Here is a 27,316-nt window from a genome sequence, read left to right as displayed (position 1 = left end):
AGCCAGGCTTGGCTTTCCAGTCGCGGTGGTCCAGCGAAACGGGCTGGCAACAGGTAGTGCGCAGACCCTTCCCAGACAGTGGCGGGCTAGAGCCCGACTGAGCGGCACAGCAAAGGGCCGAGCAGCGTCGACGGGAGAGAGAGAGAGTGAGGGCAGAGCGCACAGGGCGCAGCCGGTGTTCAGGGGCCGAGCAGCGTCGAGGAGAGAGATGCGCAGAAACCCGCGAGGCGCCGCCATTGCCACAAGGACCGCCGAGAGCGGCGTTGGCAGCAGCGCAGGAGAAGCGCGCAAAACCTACAGGGCGCCACCATTGCCACGAGGACCGCCGAGAGTGGCGTTGGCAGCAGCGGGGGAGGAAGGAAAGTGCGGGAGACGCCATTTTAAGCCACACACAAAATGCCGAAGAGTGGCAGTATCACCGCATTTGACAATGAAGTTGAAGATTGGACTACATATGTCGAACGAATAGAGGTACACTGCAAGGCAAATGAGGTGTCAGATGACAAGAAAGTGCCGGTATTGTTAAATTTAATGGGTGCAAAGACGTATGGCTTATTACGAAATCTAGTAACCCCAGCGAAGCCAGTGGAAAAGAGTTTTGGAGACATAGTGACGATACTACAGGAACATTTAAACCCCACACCGCTGCTGATCGCAGAAAGATTCAAGTTTCACAAATGGAACCAGCATAAGGATGAAAGCAATGCTGAATATTTAACAGAACTGCGCAAACTATCGAAACACTGCCAGTTTGGAGCGGGACTGGCAGATACCTTAAGGGATAAGTTTGTGTGTGGGCTTCAAAGTGAAGGAACCCAGAAACGGCTTTTATCTGAAAAGGACCTTATGCTGGACAAGGCTTTCAGCATTGCGGTATCATATGAAGCAGCAGCACGGGGCGCTGCAGAGATACAACAGAGACCGCAAGAATATGGCACAAACGAAATGTCATACAGAACAGAGAAGTGCTATCACTGCGGCAGAACAACACATGACCAGAATGATTGCTGGTTCAAAGACAAAGTGTGCAGACAGTGTGGAAAAGTAGGACACATAGCACGAGTCTGCAGGTCGGGAAAGAAAACCAGCAATAAGAAATCTCCAAAAGAAAAGTACAAGAAGGTACATAAGGTGACGGAGAATAGTTCAGACGAACAAAAGAGTGATACCGACTCCGAAAACAGGGAGCTGAGTTGTCTGAAACTACATAATGTGATCATAAGAAACCAGCACAAAGATGAGAGCAATGCTGACTATCTTACGGAACTACGCAAGTTATCGAAGCACTGCCAGTTCGGAGCAGGAGTGGCAGACATCTTACGGGATAAGTTTGTCTGCGGGCTCCAGAGTGAAGGAGCCCAGAAACGACTACTTTCGGAAAAGGACCTGACGCTAGAACAGGCTTTCAGCGTGGCAGTATCCTACGAAGCAGCAGCACGGGGAGCTGCGGAAATACAACAGAAACCACAAGAATACAGCGCTAATGAAATGGCGTATGGAGCAGAAAAGTGCTATCGCTGCGGCAGAACAACCCATAATCAGAAGGACTGCTGGTTGAAGGACAAAGTATGCAGGCAATCTGGGAAAATGGGACACATAGCAAGAGTCTGCAGGTCAGGAAAGAAAACCAACACTACAAGAACTACTAAGGAAAAGTACAAGAAAGTAAAGAAATTGACAGACAGTAGTTCGGAAGATCAGGAGAGTGATAAGGACTCCGGGAGCAGGAGACTAAGTTGTCTAAAGTTACACAACGTGATCGCAAAGGAGGATCACCGAACCATTTGGGTCACCCTCATGATAGCAGGGTCCCCAGTAAAGATGGAATTGGACACAGGATCAGCCCTAACTGTCATGAATCGACGAGACTATGAGCGGCTATTCCCACACATACCCTTGAAGGACACGTCCATTGTATTGAAGACATACACGGGGCAAAAAGTCTACCCCAGAGGAAAAATAAGGGTGCCAGTTGAATACAATGGCAAGGAAACACAGAAACTGTATCTATATATACTACCAGATGGAGGACCACCATTATTGGGACGTGAGTGGATCCGAAAAATACAATTGGATTGGCATTCCATTCAGGCGCTAACTGTGACTGATAAAAAGGATGATGACGTCACACCTGGACGACTGTCAAAGATTCTAACTGACGCGAAAGAGGTGTTCCAACAAGGACTTGGGACTCTAAAAGGAGTAACGGCAACGATAAAAATCGAAGATATCGCAAACCCAAAATTTTTTAAGGCCAGACCGGTACCTTACGCGATCCGCCCAGCCGTTGAAGCAGAGCTGGAGAGTCTGGAGTGTTCGGGTGTGCTGTCCAAGGTGGACTGGAGCGAGTGGGTCACACCCATCATTCCTGTAATGAAGAAATCATTGAGCAGCACGCCTGGGGAACCGAAGAAGGTTCGCATCTGTGGGGACTTCAAGGTAACTGTGAACCCAGTCCTGCACACAGTACAATATCCACTTCCACGGATAGAAGATATTTTCGCCTCACTATCTGGAGGGAAACGCTTTACAAAGATTGATCTGGCCCAAGCGTATCTACAAATGGAGGTGGAAAAAGCATCTAGGAAATACCTCACGATAAACACTCACAAAGGCCTTTACCAGTACAATCGACTGGTATTCGGGGTAGCATCAGCCCCGGCTATTTGGCAGAGGGCAATGGAACAAATCCTGCAAGGGATCCCGGGGATCCAGTGTTATTTGGACGACATCCTGGTTACGGGCGAAAATGACAGTGAACACCTTGCCAACCTGGAGCAGGTGCTCACGAGATTACAGGAATATGGGCTACGAGCCAACCGCCCCAAATGCGAGTTCTTCAGGAGACAAATCTTGTATTGTGGCCACATGATTGATGAGGAAGGGTTGCATAAGTCGCCGGACAAGATTGAGGCTGTAGTCAAGGCTCCAGCACCGAAAAATGTGTCGCAACTGAGGTCGTTCCTCGGGTTGGTGAACTACTACCATAAGTTCTTGCCGAATTTATCTACAATTCTGCACCCACTGAACGCCCTGCTGCAAACTGGAGTAACATGGAAATGGAGTGATGAGTGTAAGCGTGCCTTTCAGAAATGTAAATGCCTAATCACTTCAAAAGAAGTATTGGCACACTACGATCCAACACTACCGATTCGGTTAGCATGTGATGTGTCTCCCGATGGCATCGGAGCGGTGCTGTCACACAAATTCCTTGACGGTTCAGAGAGGCCAATAGCCTTTGCGTCGCGCTCGTTAACCTCAGCCGAGCGTAACTACGCCCAGATTGACAGGGAGGCCCTCAGCCTTGTGTGGGGGGTGAAGAAGTTCAATCACTATCTGCACGGGCAGAAATTCACACTACTGACTGATCATCAGCCCCTGGTCTCCATTTTTAACCCAAAGAAGGGCGTTCTGGTGATGACGGCGCAACGGCTGCAAAGATGGTCACTTTTTCTAGGGGCACATCAGTACGACATAGAGTACAAGGGTACGAAACAGCATGGAAACGCTGATGGGCTGTCACACCTACCGTTGCCTACGGTAGAGGAAGCACCTGCAGTGGACCCTGTTGAGATATTCCATGCGACCATAGTCGAATGTCTACCTGTTACAAACTCAAGTATAGAGAAGGAAACCCGAAATGACCCAACACTCTCTCGAGTCTATGATTTGACGGTGAAGGGATGGCCAGCACATAGCGACTCACTGTTGCCAGCATTCTCGCCAAGGAGAGAACAGCTGTCAGTGTGCCGGGGGACCTTGATGTGTGGATCCCGAGTGGTAATCCCACCCAAGTTGAGAAATAGAGTGCTCAATGAGCTTCATGAGGGTCATCTGGGAGGGGTAAAAATGAAGAGCCTAGCCAGGGCGTTTGTGTGGTGGCCGGGAATCGATAAAGAAATCGAGGATATGACCAAGAGATGCACAGGATACCAGAAGGTCCAAAACGCTCCACCAAAGGCCCCGCTACATCCATGGGAGTGGCCCTCATCTCCATGGCAACGGGTACACATTGATTTTGCTGGTTCATTTATGGACTCAATGTTCCTAATCGCTGTGGACGCCCATTCGAAATGGCCAGAGGTCATCAAAATGTCCTCCACCACCACGGAGAAAACTATTGCAGTCCTACGGACCATCTTCGCCAGGAATGGGTTGCCAGAACAGATTTGCTCCGACAATGGGCCACAGTTTGTGTCAGAGGATTTCCGGAGGTTTCTGAGGAATAATGGGGTGAAGCATTACACATCTGCCCCATATCATCCAGCCACAAATGGATTGGCTGAGAGGTTTGTTCAGACCTTTAAAAAGGCAATAAAGGCAATGCATAATGACGACATACCACTACAACACAAGGTGGATAATTTCTTGTTTGCTTACCGGAATGCGACACATGCAGTCACCAACCAAGCTCCAGCCATAATGTTCTTCAACCGAAGGCTAAGATGTTGCCTGGATTTGCTCAAACCAAACATAAGACGAGATGTTGAGGATAAGCAATTCCAGCACATAAATGAGAAGCCAACCAGGAGCTTCAAGATAGGGCAACCAGTCTTGGCCCGCGACTAATGAACAGAAAAATGGCAGCCAGGAACATTATGCACACAGCAGGGACCACTAATGTACACAGTGGACGTTGGAGAGAGCATCGTGAGACGCCATGCTGACCAGATTCTAGAGTCACAGGAACAAGCCAAACCCATACCATGAGCAGGTGCACCTGGTAATCAACCCGAAGTACAGATTACGTCTACCTCAGAAGCAGTGGTATTGGAAGCTGACGAACCAACCAATGACAATGAGCCAGAATCAACTCTGCCTCAAGAACAGGATACTCGAGAAAGGCGCTATCCAGTCAGGATCAGGAAGCCTCCTCAAAGACTGAAATTATAAATGATTATTTCAGTTGTTGTATATAGTACAGAGGAAATTGTAATTGTAATTAGTTATTATTTAGTTGTTAAATGAATGTTATGTACTGTTTATCTAAAAGGGGAGGAATTGTTGTGTATGTACCTTTTAAGAGAAGAACTGATTCTATACTGCAGTACTGGCAGTGACCACCCCTCTATATAAAGCCATAGCAGGCTTCTGTATTTCAGTCTTAAGTTACCCTCTGTTCAGCTGCAAGCACGAGTAGAGGGAGCAGCCAGACTTTGGAGAGTGGATTAAAGTGGTGGTCCCCTGACCAGGAAGAGGAGGAGAACGTTGGACCACCACCACCAACTCCACCATCATTACATCAACTGAGGTGCCTGGAGAGAGAGGACAGAGGAGGAGAAGGAGAAAGGAGGCCTACATCAACATCAACCAGGGGAGAGGCCTTTCTATCACTGCCTCCCCAATTTGGCCTCCACTTCAGGAGAGGGAGAGAGGGGAGAGAAACCAACTGCTTGAAAGGAGGGAAGAAAACTTCATCCGGAACATCTACAGGTGGGTGTTATTTGGGGCACTCTCCCAAGACTTTGTATTTTAGGTGGGGGGAGAAAAGAAGAAGCAAGGCCGGATCATCAAGGGGTGTAGTGTGTGTGCTCTTGTTAAAAGCTAGGCCACACACACCACTAATTAGCATCCCTTCTATTGCCTGCCCTGGGAGAGCTTGGAGCTGCCCAAGGTGAAGTCCTTAATTTAATTTAATTACCTCGTTAAGACCTGTTGCAGGACTAAGCCTGGGCTTCTCCAGCTTTTCCAGGTGAAGACGTCTTCTCCCCCTGCCAGAAGACCACCATCACCAAAGACTTTTTCCATCGGAGAGTGCAACCCTGCCTACACCCACCCACCATCCTGAGTGGCAACACTGCCCTTTGCGGCCTCCCTCCTTCCCACCCCCCCACCTCTCTCTCTCTCTCTTTGTCTCTCTCTGCCTGTCTTTCTAAGGCACCTTAGTTTCATCTATTTTATTAATTGCCAATTGAAGCAGAGGGGCGAGGGCTCCTCTCCCAATTTAAATCAATAAGGAGAGAGGTGTGTCCTCATTTTAATCAGCTCCCTCTGCTCAATAGAGGACAAAAAAATATATATATACACCGAGGCCATTAACACCTTCAGGCCTGTGACTTGGGGTGAGTGTAGCCCTTAAAAAAAGCATCCCAGAATGGCGACTGCATCTTCGCCGGTGGCGGGGCCAGCCGGGACCTATGCGAGAGTGGTAGCCACAGCCACAGCTGCTCCCGCTGTTCCTGCTGCCCCGTCACCTTTTCGATTAATAACGAAAAAGCTTGGGGTGAAGAGCTACACTCACCCCACTATGACCATCGAGGCCTGCGTCAAGGCCATGGCTGGGGTTGTCGGCCCCTCAGCCATCGTCGCGGCCTCGAAAATGTATGGGAAGGCTGTGTTCTTCCTGGGGTCGGAGCGGGCGGTGTCCCTGGCTGTCGCCAAGGGGCTCACCGTGGGCGGGACTTTCCTGCCGGTGGATCCTCTCGAGGCCACCGCGCAGAGGATCATTATTTCCAACGTCCCGCCCTATGTTCCTGGTGAGCTCCTCCTTCCCCATTTGCGACAACTTGGGGAGGTGAGGTCGGGGATCACGCCCATCCCGCTCGGCTTCCGGGAGGCCAGCCTTCGCCACGTCTTCTCCTTCCGGCGCCAGCTGTTTATCCAGCTGGCGCGGGAGGAGGACACTGAAGGGGCGTTCGTCGTCCTCCACGAGGGGACCGCCTACCGCGCCTTTTGGACGTCGGACGGTGTGAGGTGCCATGCCTGCAGGGAGGTGGGGCACATCAGGAGGAACTGCCCTGCCTCCAAGGCCGCCGGACCGTCTCGTGCGGCTGAGGCTGGCGCCGCCGCCGCCGCCCTTCCCCCCGGATCTGCCCACGCGTCAAGTACGTCTGATGCGCGGTTGACGTCGGGGGCCGATGCCACCAAGGCCTCCGGCGGGGGGGAGGGAGCGTGTCCGGCCGGAAAGAAGGCGCGGGGAAAAAAGAAGCACCTTAGGGCAGGTCCGCCCGTGGATGGTGAGCCCTTGCCCCTTGAGCCCCTTACACCCGCGCTCCTCGCGGAGTTGATCAGGGCAGATGTGAGCGGGAGGGGCCCCGTGCCCGAGCCTGTGGCCGCAACCGCCGCAGCGGTAATGCCAATACCTGCGGCCGGGCTCGGGCCCGAGGAACCCGACAAACCTGCTCCGCCGGAGGGAGTCGAGGAGGAGGCCTTTGCAGACATGGAGGTCTCCCTCGCTCCCTCCGTGCTAAAAAGAAGGCGCGACCCCCTGGATGAGGAGGAGGACCGGGAGGAGGAAGGTCCCTCCGAGCAGGGGGAGTCGTCGCCCGCCGCGGGTACTGCGCCCCCCCGCCCCCCCAGCGCTGTCGTCATCACCAGCGATCGGCAGGGGTCGCCTGTCCCTCGGGAGGCTGAGGCAGATGTGTCTGTCCAGCACGTGCCTCCCGGGGATGGGGATGAGACCCTGCCCGTGGGGGGGGTTGCGGATCAACCCGCGGCAGTAATTGAAGTTGACCTTTTATCGGTGTCGTTACCCCTCGCCGGGTCGGGCAGCCTGGGGGCTGGGTCGGGCGAGCTCGAGGATAATGAGCTCGCCCAATGCGACCCGGACGTCTCCCAGGGGATGCTCGTCCTGGTGGAGCTTTTAATTCAAAACCCCCCGTCCGCTGGGTCGGAGGTTGGTGGCGGGGAGGAGGATGGCCCCCTGGCTGCGTCTCTGGTGCCGGACGTACTGGAGGAGCTGGAAATTGTTCTCTCCCCGGTTTCTCCGGTCGTTCCGGCGTCTGAGGCGGAGGGGAGCTCTGAACCGCCGCCGTCTTCTGGCCCGGCACCCCTAGAGGAGCCCAGGGAGAAATCCTCTGCCGCCGATCCTGGGGGTGAGATCCGGGCGGAGGCGGGGCTGGCTGGCGCGGCCGAGTCGTTCGCTTCGCACTGCGCGGCGGACGGGTCGGCCGCTGGTGACGACCCCCTGGAGGAGGATGGGGACTCGGTGATGGGCACGGAGGACGATTCGGACTCCAGCGCCGACGTGGCGATGGATGACCTCGTGCCCCTTGCCGAGTCTCCCCTCATTTCCGTAAGGGAACTCCGGGATTTTATGGCCACGTGCCTGGGTCAGCGCAATAAGGTCCGGCTGGCCCTCGACAGGTGGTCGGAGCTGGCGCTGCTCATCGATTCCGTCCGCGCCGCCGTTAAGATCTTGGGCGCGGACGAGGGTGTGAACCCGCTCGAGCTGCGTCGGCTCACAACGTTTCTCACTGGGCTGCTGAGGAAGTGGCGGCTGACCAGCGGCTGCGCTTCCTCGCCCCGTTAGGTGTAGGTAGAGGTTGCACTATGCTTCTGACATGAAGATAACCATAGCCAGCCTCAACATCAACGGCAGCAGGGAGGCGCGCCGCAGATTCAATAACTTCTCGGTCCTTCGGGACGGGAAGTTTGCGGTGTGCTTCCTGCAAGAAACCCACACCGTTCCGGGAGACGAAGCCACGTGGCTCCTGGAGTGGCAAGGAGGGGTCAGCATGAGTCACCTCTCCAACAATTCCAGCGGGGTGGCTATCTTGCTGGCCCCGCATTTTCAGCCGGAGATCTTGGGGGTCAAGGAGCACGTGCCGGGCCGCTTGCTCCAGGTCACTGTTCGCCTGGGGGGCGTGCCGCTCCATCTAGTGAACGTGTACGCCCCTCAGACCAGTGCGCAGCAAGTGCGCTTCTTCGAAGAAGTGTCCGCTCTCTTGGGCTCCATCGACGTGGGCGAGTGCGTCATCCTCGGGGGGGATTTTAACTGCACCCTCGAGGCGAGGGACCGTTCGGGTCCCCCGCGAAGCCCGGCGGCGATGGAGAAGTTGAGGGACCTGGTTGGGTCCTTCGACTTGGTGGACGTCTGGCGAAATCTCCACCCCGACTCCAGCGCCTTCACTAGCGTGAGGTCTGGGGGAGGAAGGTCCAGAATCGACCGCCTCTACATTTCCCGGGCGTTCGTCTCCTGCGTTCCGGCAGCTTCCATGCGGCCGGTGCCGTGCACGGACCACCACCTGGTGTGGGCGGAGCTCGCTCCGCTGCGCACGCGGGGGGGGTCCGTGTACTGGCATTTTAACAACCTGCTGCTGGAGGACGCACGGTTCCGGGATTCGTTTCGTCGATTCTGGGCCGACTGGAGAAGGAAGCAGGGGGGCTTCCCCTCCTTGAGGCTATGGTGGGATGTGGGCAAGGCTCACATCCGTCTCTTCTGTCAGGAGTACGCGAAGGGGTCGACCAAGAGGCGGGAGGCCCGGGTCGGGCGGTTGGAGAAGGAGGTGCTCGACCTGGAGTCCCGTCTCGGTCAGGTCGTCGAGGACCCGGCCCTGCGGAAGGTGTACGAAGAGAAGAAGGGCGCGCTGAAGGACCTGCAGCTCGTCGGGTCCCGAGGCGCGTACGTGAGGTCGCGGATCCAGCTCCTGCGGGACCTGGACCGCGGCTCCCCCTTCTTCTACTCGCTGGAAAAAAGACGGGGGGTCCGTAAGCAGCTCTTGGGGCTGCTGGCCGACGACGGATCTCTGGTCTCGGATCCGGAGGGAATCAACGCGGAGACCCGCGCCTATTACGGGGCTCTGTTCTCTCCGGATCCGTCCAGCGAGGATGCGCGCAGAGTTTTGTGGGAGGACCTGACGAAGGTTGGCCCGGAGGGCGCCGAAAAATTGGACGCTCCGCTAAGTCTGGCGGAGCTGACCGGCGCCCTCCGCCAGCTCTCTAGGGGAAAGTCCCCGGGGCTGGACGGGCTGACCGTGGAGTTCCACAGGGCGTTCTGGGACGTCTTGGGGGGCGACTACGCGCGGGTCCTGGGGGAAAGTTTGGCGACCGGGGAGATGCCCCTCTCTTGGCGCAGGGCGGTCATTGTCCTGCTGCCTAAGAAGGGCGATCTCCGCCTCCTTAAGAACTGGCGCCCGGTCTCCCTCCTCAGCACGGACTATAAAATCTTTGCCAGGGCCATGTCTGCTCGCCTTGGCACCGTGCTGGCCCACATGATCCACCCCGACCAGTCCTACACGGTCCCGGGCCGGACCATCCACGATAACATCCATCTGGTCCGGGACCTGGTCCACCACTCCCAGAGGGCTGGTCTGTCGGTCGCCTTCCTTTCCCTGGATCAGGAGAAGGCGTTCGACAGGGTGGATCACGAGTATCTCTTCGGGACTCTGCGCGCATTCGGGTTCGGGACGCATTTCGTCGCCCGGATCCGACTTCTGTACGCCGCCGCGGAGTGTCTGATTAAAGTTAACGGGTCCTTGACGGCGCCCCTTCGCTTCGGGAGGGGGGTGCGTCAGGGATGCCCCATGTCCGGTCAGTTATATGCCATTTGCGTGGAGCCTTTCCTGCGCCTCTTGCGGAAGAGGTTGACGGGACTGGCTCTGCAAGGGCCGGGCGTGGAGGTGGTCCTCTCGGCTTACGCCGATGACGTGCTCCTCACGGTCACGGATCCCGCTGACTTGCGGAGGATGCGGGAATGCCAGCAGATTTACTCGGACGCATCCTCCGCCAAGATCAACTGGGAGAAATGTTCCGGACTCCTGGTGGGTCAGTGGCGGGTGGACTCCCTGCCGGAGGAGTTCAGGCCTTTCGCCTGGAGCACCACGCACCTCCTCTATTTGGGAGTCTACCTTAGCCCTGCCGAGGACGCTTGGCCGGCGAACTGGCAAGAGCTGGAGGCCAAAGTCACCGCTCGCCTAGGACGCTGGACAGGACTGCTCTGAGTGTTGTCCTACAGGGGTCGAGCGCTAGTCATAAACCAGCTGGTGGCCGCCATGTTGTGGTACCGGTTGGTCACTTTGATCCCTCCCCCTGTGTTTGTCGCCAAGATTCAGAAGAAGCTCATCGACTTCTTCTGGGACAAAAGGAAGCACTGGGTCTCTGCCGCGGTTCTGTGTCTCCCGCTTAGGGAGGGCGGTCAGGCGCTGGTGTGCCTTCGCACCCAGGCTGCGACTTTCCGTCTTCAGACGCTGCAGAGATACCTGTACGTCGAGAATCCTCCGAGATGGTGTGCGCTGGCGACGTTTTTCTTCCGCCAGCTGCATGGCCTCAATTACGACACGCAGCTCCTGTTTGCGAAAGTGGGCAGCAGGCGTGCCGGCCTGCGGGAGCTGCCTGTCTTCTACCAGGAACTACTATGGGTTTGGAACTACGTCGCTTCCAGGCGGAGCTCTCCCCCGTCAGGAGCGGCGGCTCTCCTTCGGGAGCCGCTGCTCAGGAATCCGCACCTCCACGAACACGGGTTCGGGCGGCTGGCGGAGGGTAGGGCTGTGGCTGGCAAGGTGACCAGAGTCGGGGACCTGCTCGATGGCGGAGGAGCGGGCTGGATGGCGCCAGAGGAGCTGGCGCGGCGCCTGTCCTGGGCCAACGTCCAGCTCGCGGTCGAAACCATCGAATCGGTAAAAGCGGCACTGGGCCCCGACTCCACTAGGTGTATCGAGGCGGCTCAAGCACGTGGGGCGATCCCGTCCGAGCTTACCCCCGTTCGGACGGAATTCCTCATCGGCGCTCGGCCCCGAAACTCCCCTCGGGAACCGGCGCCTCACAACTTCAGCCGTCTCGAGGAAATACCCTCCGTGCCTTTTCATTCCGCGCGGAGGGGTTTCCTGTACGGGCTGCTCCTGCACACTCTCCACTTTGCCATCTTCGTCTACCGTCCGGACACGCCTTGGCGTGGCGTTTTGCCGACCGGCGGTAGCGGAGGTCCCCAATGGAGGGCTCTCTATGCGGGAGTCCTCCCTTGTTCCATCGGGGACTTGGCCTGGAGGGTGTTGCACGGAGCGGTCCCGTGCAATAAGGTTTTAAGTAGGTTCACGGACTCCCAGGCCGCCTGCATTTTTTGCGGCCTGGAGGAGTCCGTGTTTCACGTTTATATGGATTGTGAGAGGTTGCAGCCCCTCTTTCACTACTTGAAGGGGCTGCTCCTCGATTTTTGGTTGCACTTCAGTCCCACGCTCTTGATCTACGGTCACCCGGTGCGGAGGGGAGCGGACAGGTTGGAGGACCTCCTTGTGGGCCTGCTCCTGGGCCTGGCTAAAAGAGCCATCAATTGGTCCAGGCAGCGGGCGGTCGAGGGGGTCGTCCAGCCGGATTGCCTGCATCTCTTCCGCGGCCATGTTCGCGCCCGGGTGGCCCTGGAGATGGAGCACGCGGTGTCCGCTGGTGCGCTTGAGTATTTCCGCGACCGGTGGGCGCCGCGGGGACTGGAGTGCATCATCAACACGGAAAACCAAATTTTAATTTGATTTGTTAAGCTTTAGTTGAACTTTTGTTTATTTACAGTCGAATTGGTTTTTTTTTTTGGGTCCAAATAAAAGAGTACCCTCTGTTCAGTAAATACCTGTTATTATTCTCCTGCAGTCTGTGTATTATTTATACTCGGACACTACATAAACACCTGTTGTACCGTTCTCCTGCAGTCTTGTGTCTTACTACTGACAGACACAACAGGGTCGATTGGGCTTATACTCACTGGAGTTTAGAAGAATGAGAGGGGATCTCATTGAAACTTATAAAATTCTAACAGGACTAGACAGACTAGATGTAGGAAGGATGTTCCTGATGGTGGGCAAGTCCAGAACCAGGGGCCACAGTCTAAAGATAAGGGGTAAGCCATTTAGCACAGAGATGAGGAGGAATTTCTTCACCCAGAGAGTGGTGAACCTGTGGAATTCTCTACCACAGAAGGCAGTTGAGGCCAATTCATTAACTATATTCAAGAAGGAGTTAGATATATTTCTTAAGGCTAAAGGGATCAAGGGATCAAGGGATATGGGGAGAAGGCAGGGACAGGGTACTGAGTTTGGATGATTAGCCATGATCTCATTGAATGGCGGAACAGGCTCGAGGGGCAGAATGGCCTTCTCCTGCTCCTATCTTCTATGTTTCTACCCTCCTTTTTACCTCCTCAAAAAATTCAATCAAGTTTGTATCACCTTTGTTCAAGAAGGGAAGGAAGGATAAACTGGGTAACTATAATCCAGTCATACTAATGTTAGTTGTGGGCAAACTCTTAGAATCTATAATTTCCTCATGAACTCCTGAGGAAATGTTCAGTGTTACAGTATAAGGATATTCATAAGGCGTTCAATAATGTGTTTCACAAGAGTCTCATTGACAGACAGGAAACATAGAGTTAGGGTAAATGGATTATGCTTAGATTGGAGAAGGGTTGGATCTGTATTGTACCTGAGTGGTAAGTACTGGGTCTACTTTTGTTCCCAGTATATATAAATGATGTAGACTTGGCATGGGAGCACAATCGTGAATGTTCCTGATTACCCCCTCTTTGTCATTTACCTGAGAGCCACTGCTAATGTTGCAGCGGCCCGATCTTCAGAGATGCTTCGCCATCTGAGCTGCCTCTCACTCTCTCCGCAGCTCGCCGACATCATGGAAATTAGGCCCGAGGACCAATATTGGGGGACCTCGGGCCTCAACATTCAAGTGCAGGGATTGTGCCCGGTGGACCCTGCACGCCCCAAAATGGGTGTGTCTGAATTTCTAGGCCATAGAGCACTTACAGTGTAGATTCTCCAGGATGATGCCAGGGATGGGAAACTATAGTTATTAGGAAAGCATAAGATTATTTCCAATGGAGCAATGAAGATTAAGAAGAGATTTCATCAAAATTTTTATTAATTATGAAGCGATTTGATAGACTGAATAGGGAAAGATTGGCCGGAATTTTCTTTACCTTGGCGGGTCCAGTGCAGGCGGTGGCCATGTCTGGTCGCGACCCTGCTGCTGGCCCTATCCCGCTGTTGAAAATGAACTTACCTTAATGGGACCCCTCCCGCGCCCCCCCCCCCAGCGCGTTTGCCGGCCCAATGAGATGGAGTGGGTCTGGCGACGTCATTCATGACACGTTTTCAGCTGGCATCTTTAAAGGGACCATGGCCACATAACATTTGAAGTTTAATCTAAAATAGTGCTGTCAGTGCACTACAGTATTGGAGTGCTGCAAACACTGACAATGAATGCACAGAGGCAGAGGGCTGCACCCAGGCTCTCCGATGACTCCCTCCATATGCTTATGGAGGGAGCCAGGGCATGCAAGGAGGTCCCTTTCCCTTCCGATGGGCGGAAGAGACCTCCCCAGGAGACCAAGACAGCCTGGTTGCAGGTTGCAGAGGAGATCACAAGCAGGGATGTGGTCAGGAGGACCTGGGTGCAGTGCCACAAACGTTTCAATGATCTCATTAGATCAGGAAATGTTAGTACAAAGCCACATTCAACTGCATCCTGCTGTGTCTCTCATCACATCCCTATCACTCTGCCTTCCCTACCCTACTCCTGCACATCCTTCATCACACCAACATACCTTGCGCCTCCACCCATCCCTCTCTATCTATATTATCACATCCCCATCTCACTAGCCACCCCTCACACTCACCCTCATCCTAATGCAATCATACCAACTAACAACACACAAGGGTAGCCACTTGGTGTTTTATCCAATGTTTATGTAAAGTTTCTATTAATGTGGTGGCAAACATAAAAATCTTTATTTTCAACACTTTCCAGTCTTGGACAGATTTGTGTGCATCTTTGGAAGTGGCTTAGTGAGTAACGGTACCCCCTGCAATGCTGATGAATGTGAAAGGAATGGCTTGGGCATTGTAGGGATGCTTTATGGTGTTGGGGTGGGGTGGTGCCAACCTGACACATCATGTGGCAGCCATATGTGTGTACAGCATAAAGTTAACTAAATCTGGCCATGATGAGGCCATCCCTGACCTCCCGGGCAGCAATATGCTCGGATGCCGATGCCCTCTGTCCTGTGCAGCATCAGGTGATTGCGGAGAAGGTTGGTGTTGTTGGTGCTGCTGGTGTGCCTGGTGTTGCCAGTGTTGGGGCTCATCGTGGTCTGATTCTGAGGACCAAGGTGAGACAGTATAAATGGCACCCATGTTGACGGAATAGATGGCAGGTGAAGTACAGATGACAGAAGCATTCTGACAATGGTGTGAGTTCTTCCAATGAGGTGACACTGGATGGAGACTTTGCTGGAAACACTTGCAGCCTGCAGAATCTGTGCTGGAAATGGACTGAGCAACAGCTCCTGCCTGAGAAAAGTGATCATCTGTCAGGTGGGAGCTTTTACTGTACATTTCATGCTGTCAAGTAATCAGCTGGAGTAATGGCCATGGAACTCTCACCTCAGGTTGACAGACGTGGTTCCCAAGCTGCGTGAATCCTGTGGCCATGCAAGGAAATTTAAAAAGTAAGTGAGAAAAGGCTCTTAAGTGCCTGTAGACTACCTGATAATCATTTCAATTGGGTCCTCCATCACGGCTGGTCTGTTCGGCTCCGCGATGACAGACGCACCTGGGGGAAAGGCGTGTGGGAGCGAGATGACGGCGGGTTCCTGACTCGCTGTCAAAGATAACAACTTTCCCACTTTCCCACCCGACCCGCCACCGATCACGCCCGCTACCACCCCGGAACATTCCGGACATTATTTCCTCTGGACGTCAGTGATGAAGGACCATCAATTTAAAATGAGGGTATGAGGAGAGAGCTCTTTATCCAGATAGTTGTTGAAGAATGGGTTGCTTTGCCACAGGGCCCATTGCATCTTTCAATAGAAAATGTGTTAAATATTTGAAGCAGAGGAAGATACAGATTTATGGAGAGTACAGTGTTGGCTTGCTCTGACAAAGAGCTAGCACAGCCACAATGAGCCAAATAGTCTCCTTCTGTGCTGTAAAATTCTATGGGGGAATTTTCCGAGGGGTCAGCAGGCGGGATTGGTGGCACGTCGGGTGCAAAAGTGTTTTTTTTGGCAGCGGGGTCCCGCCGCCACGCACCTGTACCAAATGTCGGGTCCATCAGCGCTGAGCAGACCCGACACACAGCGGCAGGGGAGGCAATTCAGGTCATTATGACCTTGTTAACGGAGGATTAACAACAATTTTGAGCTCACCTTCAGAATTTAGCAGCTCGCCAACGGGGTCCGCGCTGCTCGGGATCACGTCTGTTAAACTGGGCGTGAGTTGAATGGCCATGGAATCATCTCATTACTTGACAGCTTGGAATGTGCTATAAAAGCTCCCATCTCACAGCTGTTTATTTTCCAAGTTCAGAAGCTGTTCCTTACTGCATTTGACAGACAGATTGAGCATTATGCAGGTTGCATGTGTTTGGAGCAAACTCTCTGTCCAGTGTCACCTCATTGAAACAACCTCTCTCACCATTGACAGATTGGTTCTGTCATCTCAAGTTAACTTGTGGTGTATGTAACCGTTCCACCTTTAAGAGAACTATTTTAAGAGTTGCACTACTTTATCTTGGCTGCTGTATACTGTAATACCGGTGGTGACCACACCGGTATATAAGTGCTGTGTAATGATTTATTGGGCAGTTCCGCCCTGACCTTCGACTAGTAAAGACCTGTTAAAATTTACTCTTGTGGTCTGTGTAGTAATTCTCACTATAACACACAGACTTAACAGTGGGGACGAGTACGATCTTACCCTGCGGCAGAGATACACCCAAGGCAGTTGACGGGCGTTGAGAGGAGGCACCCGCCCTCATCATCCTGCTGAGAAAAGACGCAGGTCTGAAGAGCAAAGGAAGAATCCTGACACGAAGTCTTCCATCAGCAACAGGCAGTGATCATCCCTTCTATCACGGTGGTGGGTAAGCCGATCAGCGACGAGCAGCAAGTCGGCCACGTTGGCTGTGAAGTAGGGGAGGGAAAAACGGAGGATATAAGGGCGGAGAACTCGACCACGGCCGGGGAAAAGAGCCGGACAGAAGTCGGGGCCAGAGGCGCTGAGACTGGGGCAGCGTAAGGCACGGGAGCCGCGGTGAATGCAAACGCAGCCGGTGTAAAAGACCGGGCTGCAAGCGGGCTGGGAGACACAACAGCGTCGATAGAGAGCTCGACCGCGACCGGTGAAAAAGGCCGGGCAGCTACCGAGGCCGCGAGGCGCAGCGACCGGGTCAGCGTAAGGCGCGGGAGAAAATTTAAAAAAAACGCGGAGAACTCAGCCGCAGCCGGGGGAAAGGACCGGACTGCAAGAGGGGCTGGGAGGCACAATTTGAAAACCGCTGGGGAGGGCGAACGCAGCAATACGGCAATCGCCATTACAGCCAGTGGGGGAGAAAGGCAAACGCGGGAAGCCGCCATTTTCGTAGGCGGGGGAAGAAGACAAGAGCGGGAAACCGCCATTTTGAAAAACAAAAAAATAAAAGAAAAATTTATTTTTGTTTCTCAAGAAGATTGCGAGGATGCCTAAGCGTGGTAACATCAATGATTTCGATCCCAATGTTGAAGATTGGGCCACATATGTAGAACGCATAGAGATATATTGTAAGGCAAATAAAATATCAGATGAAGATAAAGCACTAACCTTACTAAACTCAATGGGTGCGAAGACATACGGGCTATTGAAGCATCTTCTATCACCAGCTAAACCGGCGGATCAGACTTTCGCTAAAATTGTTGCTGTCCTGAAAAATCATTTGAACCCCACACCGCTGATGTTAGCGGGACGATTTAAATTTTATGCGAGAACGCAACTGAAAGAGGAAAGCAACGCGGAGTATTTAATTGAACTGCGTAAGCTAGCGAAATACTGTCAGTTTGGGGAAAGTCTGACAGAGGCACTGAGAGACAAATTCGTGTGTGGATTGTCGAAAGAAGGAACACAAAAGCGGCTGCTTGAAGAGAATGATCTTACACTTGATAAGGCTGTCACTATTGCAGCATCGCACGAAGCCGCAGCGAAAGGCACTGCAGAAATGCAGCTGAAGGCAGCGGTACTCAGCGTAGATCAAATGGCTTTGGGTACAACAAAATGTTATCGTTGTGGAAAGACAACACACGATCAGAACCAATGCTGGTTTAAAAACCAGGAACGTAGAAAATGTGGCAAGCTTGGTCACATAGCTAAAGTATGCCGGTCAGGAAAGAAGACCAGCAACAAAAAGTCACCGCAGGAAAAGTGCAGAAAGGTACATAAGGTGGCTGAGAAGAGTTCGGATGAACAGAATTCGGATTCAGACTCCAACAGCAAGGAACTGGGTAGTCTGAGAATTCACAATGTGAGTAAGGAAGCTGACCGACAAACTATCTGGGTCACACTTCAGATAGCAGGAGTCCAAGTGAAGATGGAACTGGACACCGGATCGGCGTTGACGGTCATGAATAAGCAAGATTACAAAAGGTTATTCACACATATTCCCCTACGGGATACGGAGATAGTATTGCAGACATACACGGGGCAAAAAGTATACCCCATCGGAAAGATAAAAGTCAAGGTGGTACACAAGGGCAAAGAACACCAAGGAATGGACATATATGTACTACCTGAGGGAGGTCCACCACTTCTGGGACGGGAGTGGATCAGGAAAATAAATATGGACTGGCACTCCCTAAAAGCAATAACGGTAGATTCCGGAAAAAAAGATGTCAAACCTGAACGATTGTCCAGAATATTGGATGAGGCTAAAGAGGTGTTCCAACAGGGACTGGGAACACTGAGAGGAATTAAGGCAAAAATCAAGATTGCAGAACATGCAAACCCAAAATTTTTCAAAGCCAGACCGGTACCTTATGCGATACGACCTGCTGTGGAAGCTGAGCTGGAAGGGCTTGAACGCTCAGGAGTACTGTCTAAGGCGGACTGGAGTGAGTGGGCCACGCCCATTGTTCCCGTCATGACGCGTTCATCGAGTAACTAGCCAGGGGAACCGGGGAAGGTCCGCATCTGTGGAGGCTTCAAGATCACAGTTAATCCGGTGCTTCACACGGTGCAATATCCGCTTCCGCGGATTGAGGATACCTTTGCTTCATTGTCTGGCGGGAAACACTTCACCAAGATAGACCTGGCGCAAGCGTACTTACAGATGGAAGTTGAGGAAGAGTCGCGCCAGTATCTCACAATCAACACGCACAGAGGCTTGTATCGATATAATAGACTGGTTTTTGGAGTGGCTTCGGCTCCAGCAATTTGGCAGAAGGCCATGGAGCAGGTATTACAGGGAATTCCAAGCACTCAATGTTACTTGGACGATATCCTGATTACAGGAGATGACGATGAGGAACACCTTGCAAATTTGAAACTGGTGCTCACCAGGTTGAAGGAATATGGCCTTCGAGTTAATCGCCAGAAATGTGAGTTCTTTCAGAAACGGATCTCGTACTGTGGTCATGTCATTGACCAGGAGGGGCTGCACAAGTCACCTGACAAGATCGAAGCTGTTGTGAAGGCTCCCGCTCCGGAAAATGTATCCCAGTTGAGGTCGTTCCTAGGGTTGATTAACTATTACCATAAGTTTCTGCCAAATCTATCCACGGTGCTGCACCCGCTGAATGCTCTTTTGCAGAAAGAAGTACCATGGAAGTGGAGCGAGGACTGTAAGAAGGCCTTTCGCAAAAGCAAGGCATTGATCACCTCAGAGGAAGTGTTGGCTCACTTCAACCCAACACTACCTATTCGTTTAGCTTGTGATGCTTCTCCTTATGGTATTGGAGCAGTACTCTCACACAAGTTGCCAAATGGCTCGGAAAGGCCAGTCGCATTTGCATCCAGATCATTGACCTCCGCTGAGCGCAACTATGCTCAGATAGATAGGGAGGCTCTCAGCCTGGTGTGGGGAGTAAAGAAGTTTAATCATTACCTGCAGGGCCAGAAGTTTACACTGCTGACAGACCACCAGCCGTTGGTATCCATATTCAACCCTAAAAAGGGCGTTTCCATTATGACAGCGCAAAGGCTACAGAGGTGGTCCCTTTTCCTAGGGGCACACCAATATGACATAGAATACAAAGGATCAAAACAGCATGGGAATGCTGACGGTTTATCGCGCCAACGGTAGAAGAGGCGCCAGTGGAGATGTTCCACTCAACCATAGTGGAATGTCTACCAGTAGCAAATTCTACCATCGAAAAGGAAACGAGAAATGACCCGACTCTCTCTCTCGAGTCTACGATTTAACGGTGAAGGGATGGCCAGCACATGGCGAACCACTGTTGCCAGCATTCTCGCAAAGAAGAGAGCAGCTGTCAGTGTGCCGAGGAACTTTGATGTGTGGATCCAGAGTGGTGATTCCACCCAAACTCCAGCATAAAGTGCTAAAGGAGCTTCACGAGGGGCATCAGGGTGGAGTAAAAATGAAGAACCTAGCCAGAGCGTTTGTGTGGTGGCCAGGTATTGATGGAGACATCGAAGAAATGACCAAGAGCTGTCTAGGATGCCAGAAGGTCCAAAACGCCCCACCACAAGCCCCTCTACATCCATGGGAGTGGCCCTCATCTCCATGGCAAAGGGTACATATCGACTTTGCTGGTCCATTTATGGACTCAATGTTCTTAATCGCGGTGGATGCACACTCCAAGTGGCCGGAGGTAATAAAGATGTCCTCCACCACCACGGAAAAAACCATCACAGTATTAAGGACCATATTTGCCAGGAATGGGCTGCCGGAACAGATCTGTTCTGATAATGGACCGCAATTTGTGTCCGAAGAATTCAGGAAGTTCTTAAAAAACAATGGGGTTAAGCACTACACGTCCGCCCCATACCATCCCGCCACCGATGGATTAGCTGAAAGGTTTGTCCAGACCTTCAAGAAGGCCATAAAGGCCATGGGTAATGAAGACATAAATCTACAACATAAGGTAGATAACTTCTTGTTGGCGTACAGGAATGCAACACGTGGTTACAAACCAAACTCCCGCCATGATGTTTTTCAATAGAAGACTAAGATGCCGGCTGGATTTGATCAAGCCAAACATCAGAAGGGACGTAGAGAACCGGCAATTTCAAGGCATGAATGAAAGGCCAACTAGAACCTTCCAGATAGGTCAACAAGTTTTGGCCCGGGACTACCGTACCGAGAAATGGCAGCCTGGAACTATTTGCACACGACTAGGACCGCTGATGTATACCGTGGACATTGGTGAAAGCATAATAAGGCGCCATGTTGACCAGATCATAGAGTCATCCGAAAAGGGACAACCTACTCCACAACTCTATACGCCTAATGATGAAGCAGAGATACCCATAGTATCTACCTCCGATCCGGTGATACTGGCATCAGATGAACCCGACACTGGCATTCAAGCCGAATCGACCTTGCCAAAAGAACCTACTACACCACCGAAAACTACTACACCACAGAGGCGTTATCCGGACCGAGTCAGGAAGCCTCCAGAGAGACTGAATCTGTGAACTGTTGTACATGAAGTTGTGTATATATGTTATTATGTTATGTTAATGGGGAATATATACTGTTAAGCTAAAAAGGGAGGATTGTGGTGTATGTAACCGTTCCACCTTTAAGAGAACTATTTTAAGAGTTGCACTACTTTATCTTGGCTGCTGTATACTGTAATACCGGTGGTGACCACACCGGTATATAAGTGCTGTGTAATGATTTATTGGGCAGTTCCGCCCTGACCTTCGACTAGTAAAGACCTGTTAAAATTTACTCTTGTGGTCTGTGTAGTAATTCTCACTATAACACACAGACTTAACATAACTTGCCATCTATTCCATCAGCATGGATACGGTTTATACTCTCTCACTTCGTTCCTCAGAATCCCACCACGATCAGCCACAACACCAGCATCACCAGGCACACTAACGGCACCAACAACCACACCAACCTTCTCCGCAATATCCTGATGCTGCTCAGGACAGAGGGCATCAGCACCCGACCACATTGCTGCCCGGGACGCCAGGGTTGGCCTCACCCTGGCCAGATTTACTTTGCTTGACACTGCATATCCTGGCTGCCACATAATGCGCCAGGTTGGCACTACCCCACACCAACACCATAAAGCATCCCTACAATACCCAAGCCATTCCTTTCACACTCATCAGCATTGCAGGGTACCGTTATGTCTCACCATTCACTGCAACTCACTAAGCCACTTCCAAAGGTGCACACAAATCTGTCCAAGAACAGAAAGTGTTGAAAATAAAGATTTCAATGTTTGACAGCACATTAACAGAAACTTTACATGAACATTGGCTAAAACACACAAGTGCCTACCCTTGTGTGTTGCTAGTTGGTATGATTGGACTAGGATGAGGGTGAGTGTGAGGGTTGCCTGGTGAGATGGGGAAGTGATAATGTAGATAGAGAGGGATGGGTGAAGGTTCAAGGTAAATTGGTGTGAATAAGGATGTGCAGGAGTAGGGTAGGGTAGGGAAGGCAGAGTGATGGGGATGTGATGAGTGGCACAGCAGGATGAGGTTGAGTGTGGCTTTGCAGTAACATTTTGTGAGCTACTGAGATCATTGAAAGGTTTGTGCCACTGCAGCTTGGACCTCCTGATGACATCCCTGCTTGTGCCCTCCTGTGCAATGTGCAACCAGGCTGCGTTGGTCTCCTGGGGAGGTCTCTTCCACCCATTGGAAGAGAAGAGACCCTCTCTGTGTGCTACGGAGAGCCTGGGTGCAGCCCTGCACCTCTATGCAATGCTTGTCAGTGTTTGCAGCACCTCAATGCTGTAGAACACTGAAAGCACAAATGTCAAAATAAATTTGCGCATGGTCCCTTTAAGGAAACCAGCTGGTGATGTGTCATCAAATGACGTCATCAAATGACGCCATCAGACCCGCTTCCTTCAATTGGCTGGGAAACTCAGTGGGTGGGCTTAACAAGCCCAATCAGTGGAAAGTCATGTCGAAGGCTGGGATGGAGCCAGCAGTGAGGCCTCGACCCACCACTGACATCGCCCGCCACAGGGAAATCACGGCATATGGTTCTAAAAGCAGTCACAATTTGATGGTAATGGGTTGGCCATTTAATTGGATAGGTTTGCACAAATTTATTAATTAAATAAAAGGAGTAGGTATTTAATATAACAGAGTTTCCATAAAATCATTTAATTAAATAAAATAATTGAATAGAGTTAACTCCAGTCAAAATTCATTAATTAATATGAGTAGGAAATTGAACAAGGTAGCACTTAAATTATTAATTAAATAAAAGTATCAAACTGAAGAAGGTTCTTCGAAAAATAATTTTTTAAGCACGATCAGTAAATCAAATATGGCTGCCATTAAATCAAACAACAGCAATGGACATTTAATGGGCAGTAGGCTGTGAATAAGCAATGAAGTATGAAGGTAAATTGGAGTTAAAATTAATTATTTTTAATGGAGTGTTGGACGAAGGACAGGAGAGACTGTGGCCTAGAAAGGGTGGAAGAGAAGGCTAGGATAGTCAGGGGAAAGGCAGGGCCCAGAAAGGGCAATAGAGCAAGCTAGGAGCTATAAGGCAAGAGGCCGCAACCCAAAAATAATTCAAATGACTTATACAGTCAAAAAAGAGCAGTAGAGGAGAGCCAGGAACAATTGGGGAGAACACAGAAAGCGGTGGGGCATCCAATAAGAGCACAGTAGGGCTGAGCACAGTGGCAACAAAGGTGGAGAGAGAACACCAAGAACAGCAGGGTGTTAGAGGCAACACCAGTGGGGCAGCAGAGCAGAGTAGGAAACATGAAATTAAAAATAAATGAAAACAAATAAATACAATGGAAAAAAATTAAAAATATAGCTTACCTGTGAAAATGGCGGGCAGATCCATGCCACAGCACCACCAGTGGTGAGAAGACAGAATAATATACATTCCAGCGTTACCCATTAAAAGTAATAGACAGGTGTTATTAAATGTCACAAATCATGATGCAGAAGATAGTTGCGCCAAGAGTTTAATTTTATATATATGTCACATTAACCGTACAAGAATATGGTAAAATAGATTTAAATTCAATCCTATTTAAATATTTTAAGGTTTAGACTGGAGGGCTTTAATGTGAGTTTTTTTCCTAAACATTCAACTACCTCTCTTCAGCCTAAAGCGTGTTGATATCATCAACTGCTCCGTTTCCTCAGGAATTTCTCCTTGCCTATCAAATCTACCTGCCTTCTAAAAATGCTCACTTTGACCCCTCCATTCTTTCTAATTATCACTGCATTTCTAACCTCCCCTCCCTCTCCAATGTCATCAAATGCATCTTCACCACACAACTCTGCACCCACCACTTTCATCACTCTGTTTGAATCTCTTCAGTCTGGTTTTCACAGCATCAAGAAAGTGTTATAAATTCTGTGTGTCCTGCGGTGCATTTTCCCTTCCTGTCCTCTGTCTGACCTTCATTATGGTCAACCATTCCATCCTACTCCATGGTCCATCTCCAATATCCTATCATGGTTCATTTTTGACTATACCACTGCAATCAGTGCATCTTCTGCAATGGCTTCTCCTTCCTTGCCCACACAGTCACCTCTGGTTACATTCTTGGCTCCTACTATTCCTATTCTATATGCTGCCTTTTGACTATTATTCAAAAGGTATGGCATCAGTTTCCACATGTACACTGATGACACCCAGCTTTACCTTTCTGCCACCATCCTCGACTGTATGACTGTTGCGATGCTGTGTGACATCAAGTTGTAGGTGCGACAGAACTTTTTACAGCTAAATATTGGCAATATAAAAGCCATCCTGTTTGGCTCTCGCCAGAAGCTTTGCAGTTTAGCACCTGACTCCATCCCTCTTCCTGGCTAATTGAGTAGAACCTAACAGTGCAAAACCTCTGCATACAGCTTGATCCTGAGCTGAGCTTCAAATCCCACATCCAGTCCATCATAACGACCACCAATTCTGAAACTTTGACCCATGCATTAGTCACCTCCAGGTTCAACTTCTCCAACTCTCCTCACTGGTCTCCTGTGCACACCCAATGTAAATTCCAACTCATCCAGAAATCTGCTGATTGTAGCCTATCATCTAAAGCTCTCTAGTCTATAATTCTGTCTTCAACAACCTCCAGTGCGACATTTTCCCCAGCATGTTGATTTCAAAATCTTTGTCCTTGTTTATAAATGTCTTCATGGCCTCTACCTCTACAACCTCCTAATTTGTACTTTCCAGGCTTGCCATCTCTGGATTACTGTATGTTCCCCCTCAATGGATGTTAAAGTAATCTAGAACATTGGTGCAGTGTCAAGTCTATTTTCCTCAAGTTTTTTCTTATTTCATTGAAACTTAGTAAAATTGAGAAAGTTAATCCAGAGAGCAGAATTTTCTTTTGCTCTTGGGATGTAGGCAAGGCTGTATTTGCTTCATCATCAATGGCAGTGTTTCAACTATCACATCCCTGCACGAGGCAATTTTGTTCCTAAAACCTTTCTATTTCACACCCACCTTTGAAAGCTTTCTCGTAACCTACCTTTTCAAAACCTCCTTCAAGCACTTCCTCCAACTCCTCCCTCAACTCCTGCTTGGTGTTCATTCCTCCTTGTGAAGCACTTGCGGGCATTTCACTATGTTAAAGGCACTCTACTAGTGGAAGTTTGGCTGCCACATAACAATAAATTCTAAAACTAATGCTAATTGAAAGCATCAATATTTTATGTCCATCATTAACTACAGTTCAAACAATTAAAACAATAGGTAGTTTGATAAACTGGTATCGGGGACACTTAAAGTACAAGGTTAATTAATCTCTGGCACTGTCATATTAGATTTTGGTTTAGTGGTAATATATGTGTTCAACTTCATTGTTTATTTTTCAAATATTATTGAATAACATCTTAATATTATCATTTTGCAATTTATAGAAAAAGTATAATTATGCAAAAAGACACAAACATATAGAATTGAAAGTAAATGTGTTGGATGGATTCCAAAACTATTATGCTAAAAATACTTATATCTGCAAAAACTGATATCACCAGAAACCCATTAAGTTAGTTTTGTGTTTTGTTGACAGAAAGCTGTTGATGTGATGTACCTTGTACCGAAACACTGCAATGATATGATGAATTTGGGAAGGCTTGATGGTTTTACGGTAAGGTTTATATCCCTTTCCTCTCCCTGCATTATTATTTCACTGGTGTATAAGTATACCAGAATTTTATGTCCATGAAATTTGTTAGTAATAAATTGAAAAAGTTTCAAAATGCACTACCATATCTCAGATCATCTTTCTGGTATACGATGGCCTGCGGCGAATTTTTAAGGAGAATGAGAGAATGTTCTGTTGCGTCACTGGGGGCCAGTTGAGTATACAATTAGTTTGCTTCAAAAAATATTAGCTGGAGCACCAGCTGGTAGTTTTTCAGCTGTGAGATCTTTATTACCTACATGGTAAGCAGATGGAACCTTGGTGCAATGGTTCACATGAAGTGCCTCATCTCTACATTCAAGCTGCATAAAACTACTTTGGGCTGGTACTTACAAGGGTTAACTGTTTCCAAAATAATGATTTTACGTAGGACTTGGATAGGATACAACACTTCAATGCTTGCTCTGAGCATTGGAGGCTTTTCTTTAAAGCCCAGGTGCTTGTTGGTATCTGGGTTGAAAACCTAAATCTAAGTAAACATTTCTACTTAAATTGTTGTTTCACAAAAAAGTAAAATAAAAGTATTTTGCAGTGTTGCTTCTATAATGAAAATAACAAATAGAACAAATAATATGTGTGAACAACATTTGGTGCGTTGCTTCTCAAATTTGACTTACAAATCTCAGTAGATGGATGTTAGTAATGTAATCGAGAATGTGGGTGCAGTGTCATAAAGTGTTCTCCTCAAGTTGCTTCTTATTCTATTGAGACTTAGTAAAATTGAGAGGAGAAATTTTTATTTTGTTCTTGGGATGTGAGCAATGCTGGCAAGGCAGCAATTATTGCCCACCCGAGCTCCCCGTGAAGGTGTTAGTGGGCCTTCTCCTTCAACCACTGCTGCCCTTGTGGTGATGGCCCTTCCACAATGCTGTTAGGTAGGTTATTCCAGGATATTGACCAGTCACGATGAATGAAAGGCAATATATGCCCAAGTCAGGATGGTGTGTGATTTGGACAGTAACTTAGAAGTGATGGTGTTCCCACAACATTGCTGCTTTGTTCTTCTTGGTGGTAGAGGTCGCAGGAGAGTGATTTGATGTCAAAGTAACCTTGGTGAATGCTGCAGTACATCCTTTTGTACATCCTGCAGTACAACCCAAGTCCACCAGTGATGGAGGATATTGAATCAAGAGGCAGGAGCACTGATCAAGGATGGTGGATGGCTCTTCATTGTTATTGTGCTTGCACCCATCCAGGCGAGTAGTGAGTATTCAATCATACTCCTTACTTGAGCCTTGTAGATGGTGCAAAGGTGACAAGTTAGGAGGTGAGACACTTCTCAGAGTGCCCAGCCTCTGCCATGTCTTGCAGCTATCATGTCGATACAGCTGATCCAGTTCACTGTCTGGTCAGCGAACCCCCAAGATGTTAAAGGTGCACGAAGTAGTGATGGTGGTACCGTTGAATATCAGTGGGAGATGACTGGGCTTTCTCTAGTTCAAGGTGTTCATTACCTGGCTCTAACGTGGCAGTAATATTACCTACCACTTGTTAGCCCAA

General features: G+C 50.1%; 1 protein-coding gene across 1 annotated transcript in view; it reads left to right on the top strand.

The window, feature by feature from the left end:
* The window catches only part of LOC147120400 (rho guanine nucleotide exchange factor 25-like), a 76,075-nt gene that overhangs the window by 26,140 nt on the left and 22,619 nt on the right, over window positions 1-27,316 (top strand). The window contains exon 8 of the mRNA XM_085986271.1: window positions 25,682-25,759. Coding sequence (XP_085842397.1) covers window positions 25,682-25,759 — 78 coding nt within the window. The remainder of the gene's footprint in view (window positions 1-25,681; window positions 25,760-27,316) is intronic.

This window comes from Somniosus microcephalus, chromosome 4, assembly GCF_052327205.1.
Source record: "Somniosus microcephalus isolate GS21.2 chromosome 4, FLI_Smic_1.0, whole genome shotgun sequence".
Lineage (NCBI taxonomy): Eukaryota > Metazoa > Chordata > Chondrichthyes > Squaliformes > Somniosidae > Somniosus > Somniosus microcephalus.
This window is presented reverse-complemented; position numbering and strand designations above follow the sequence as displayed.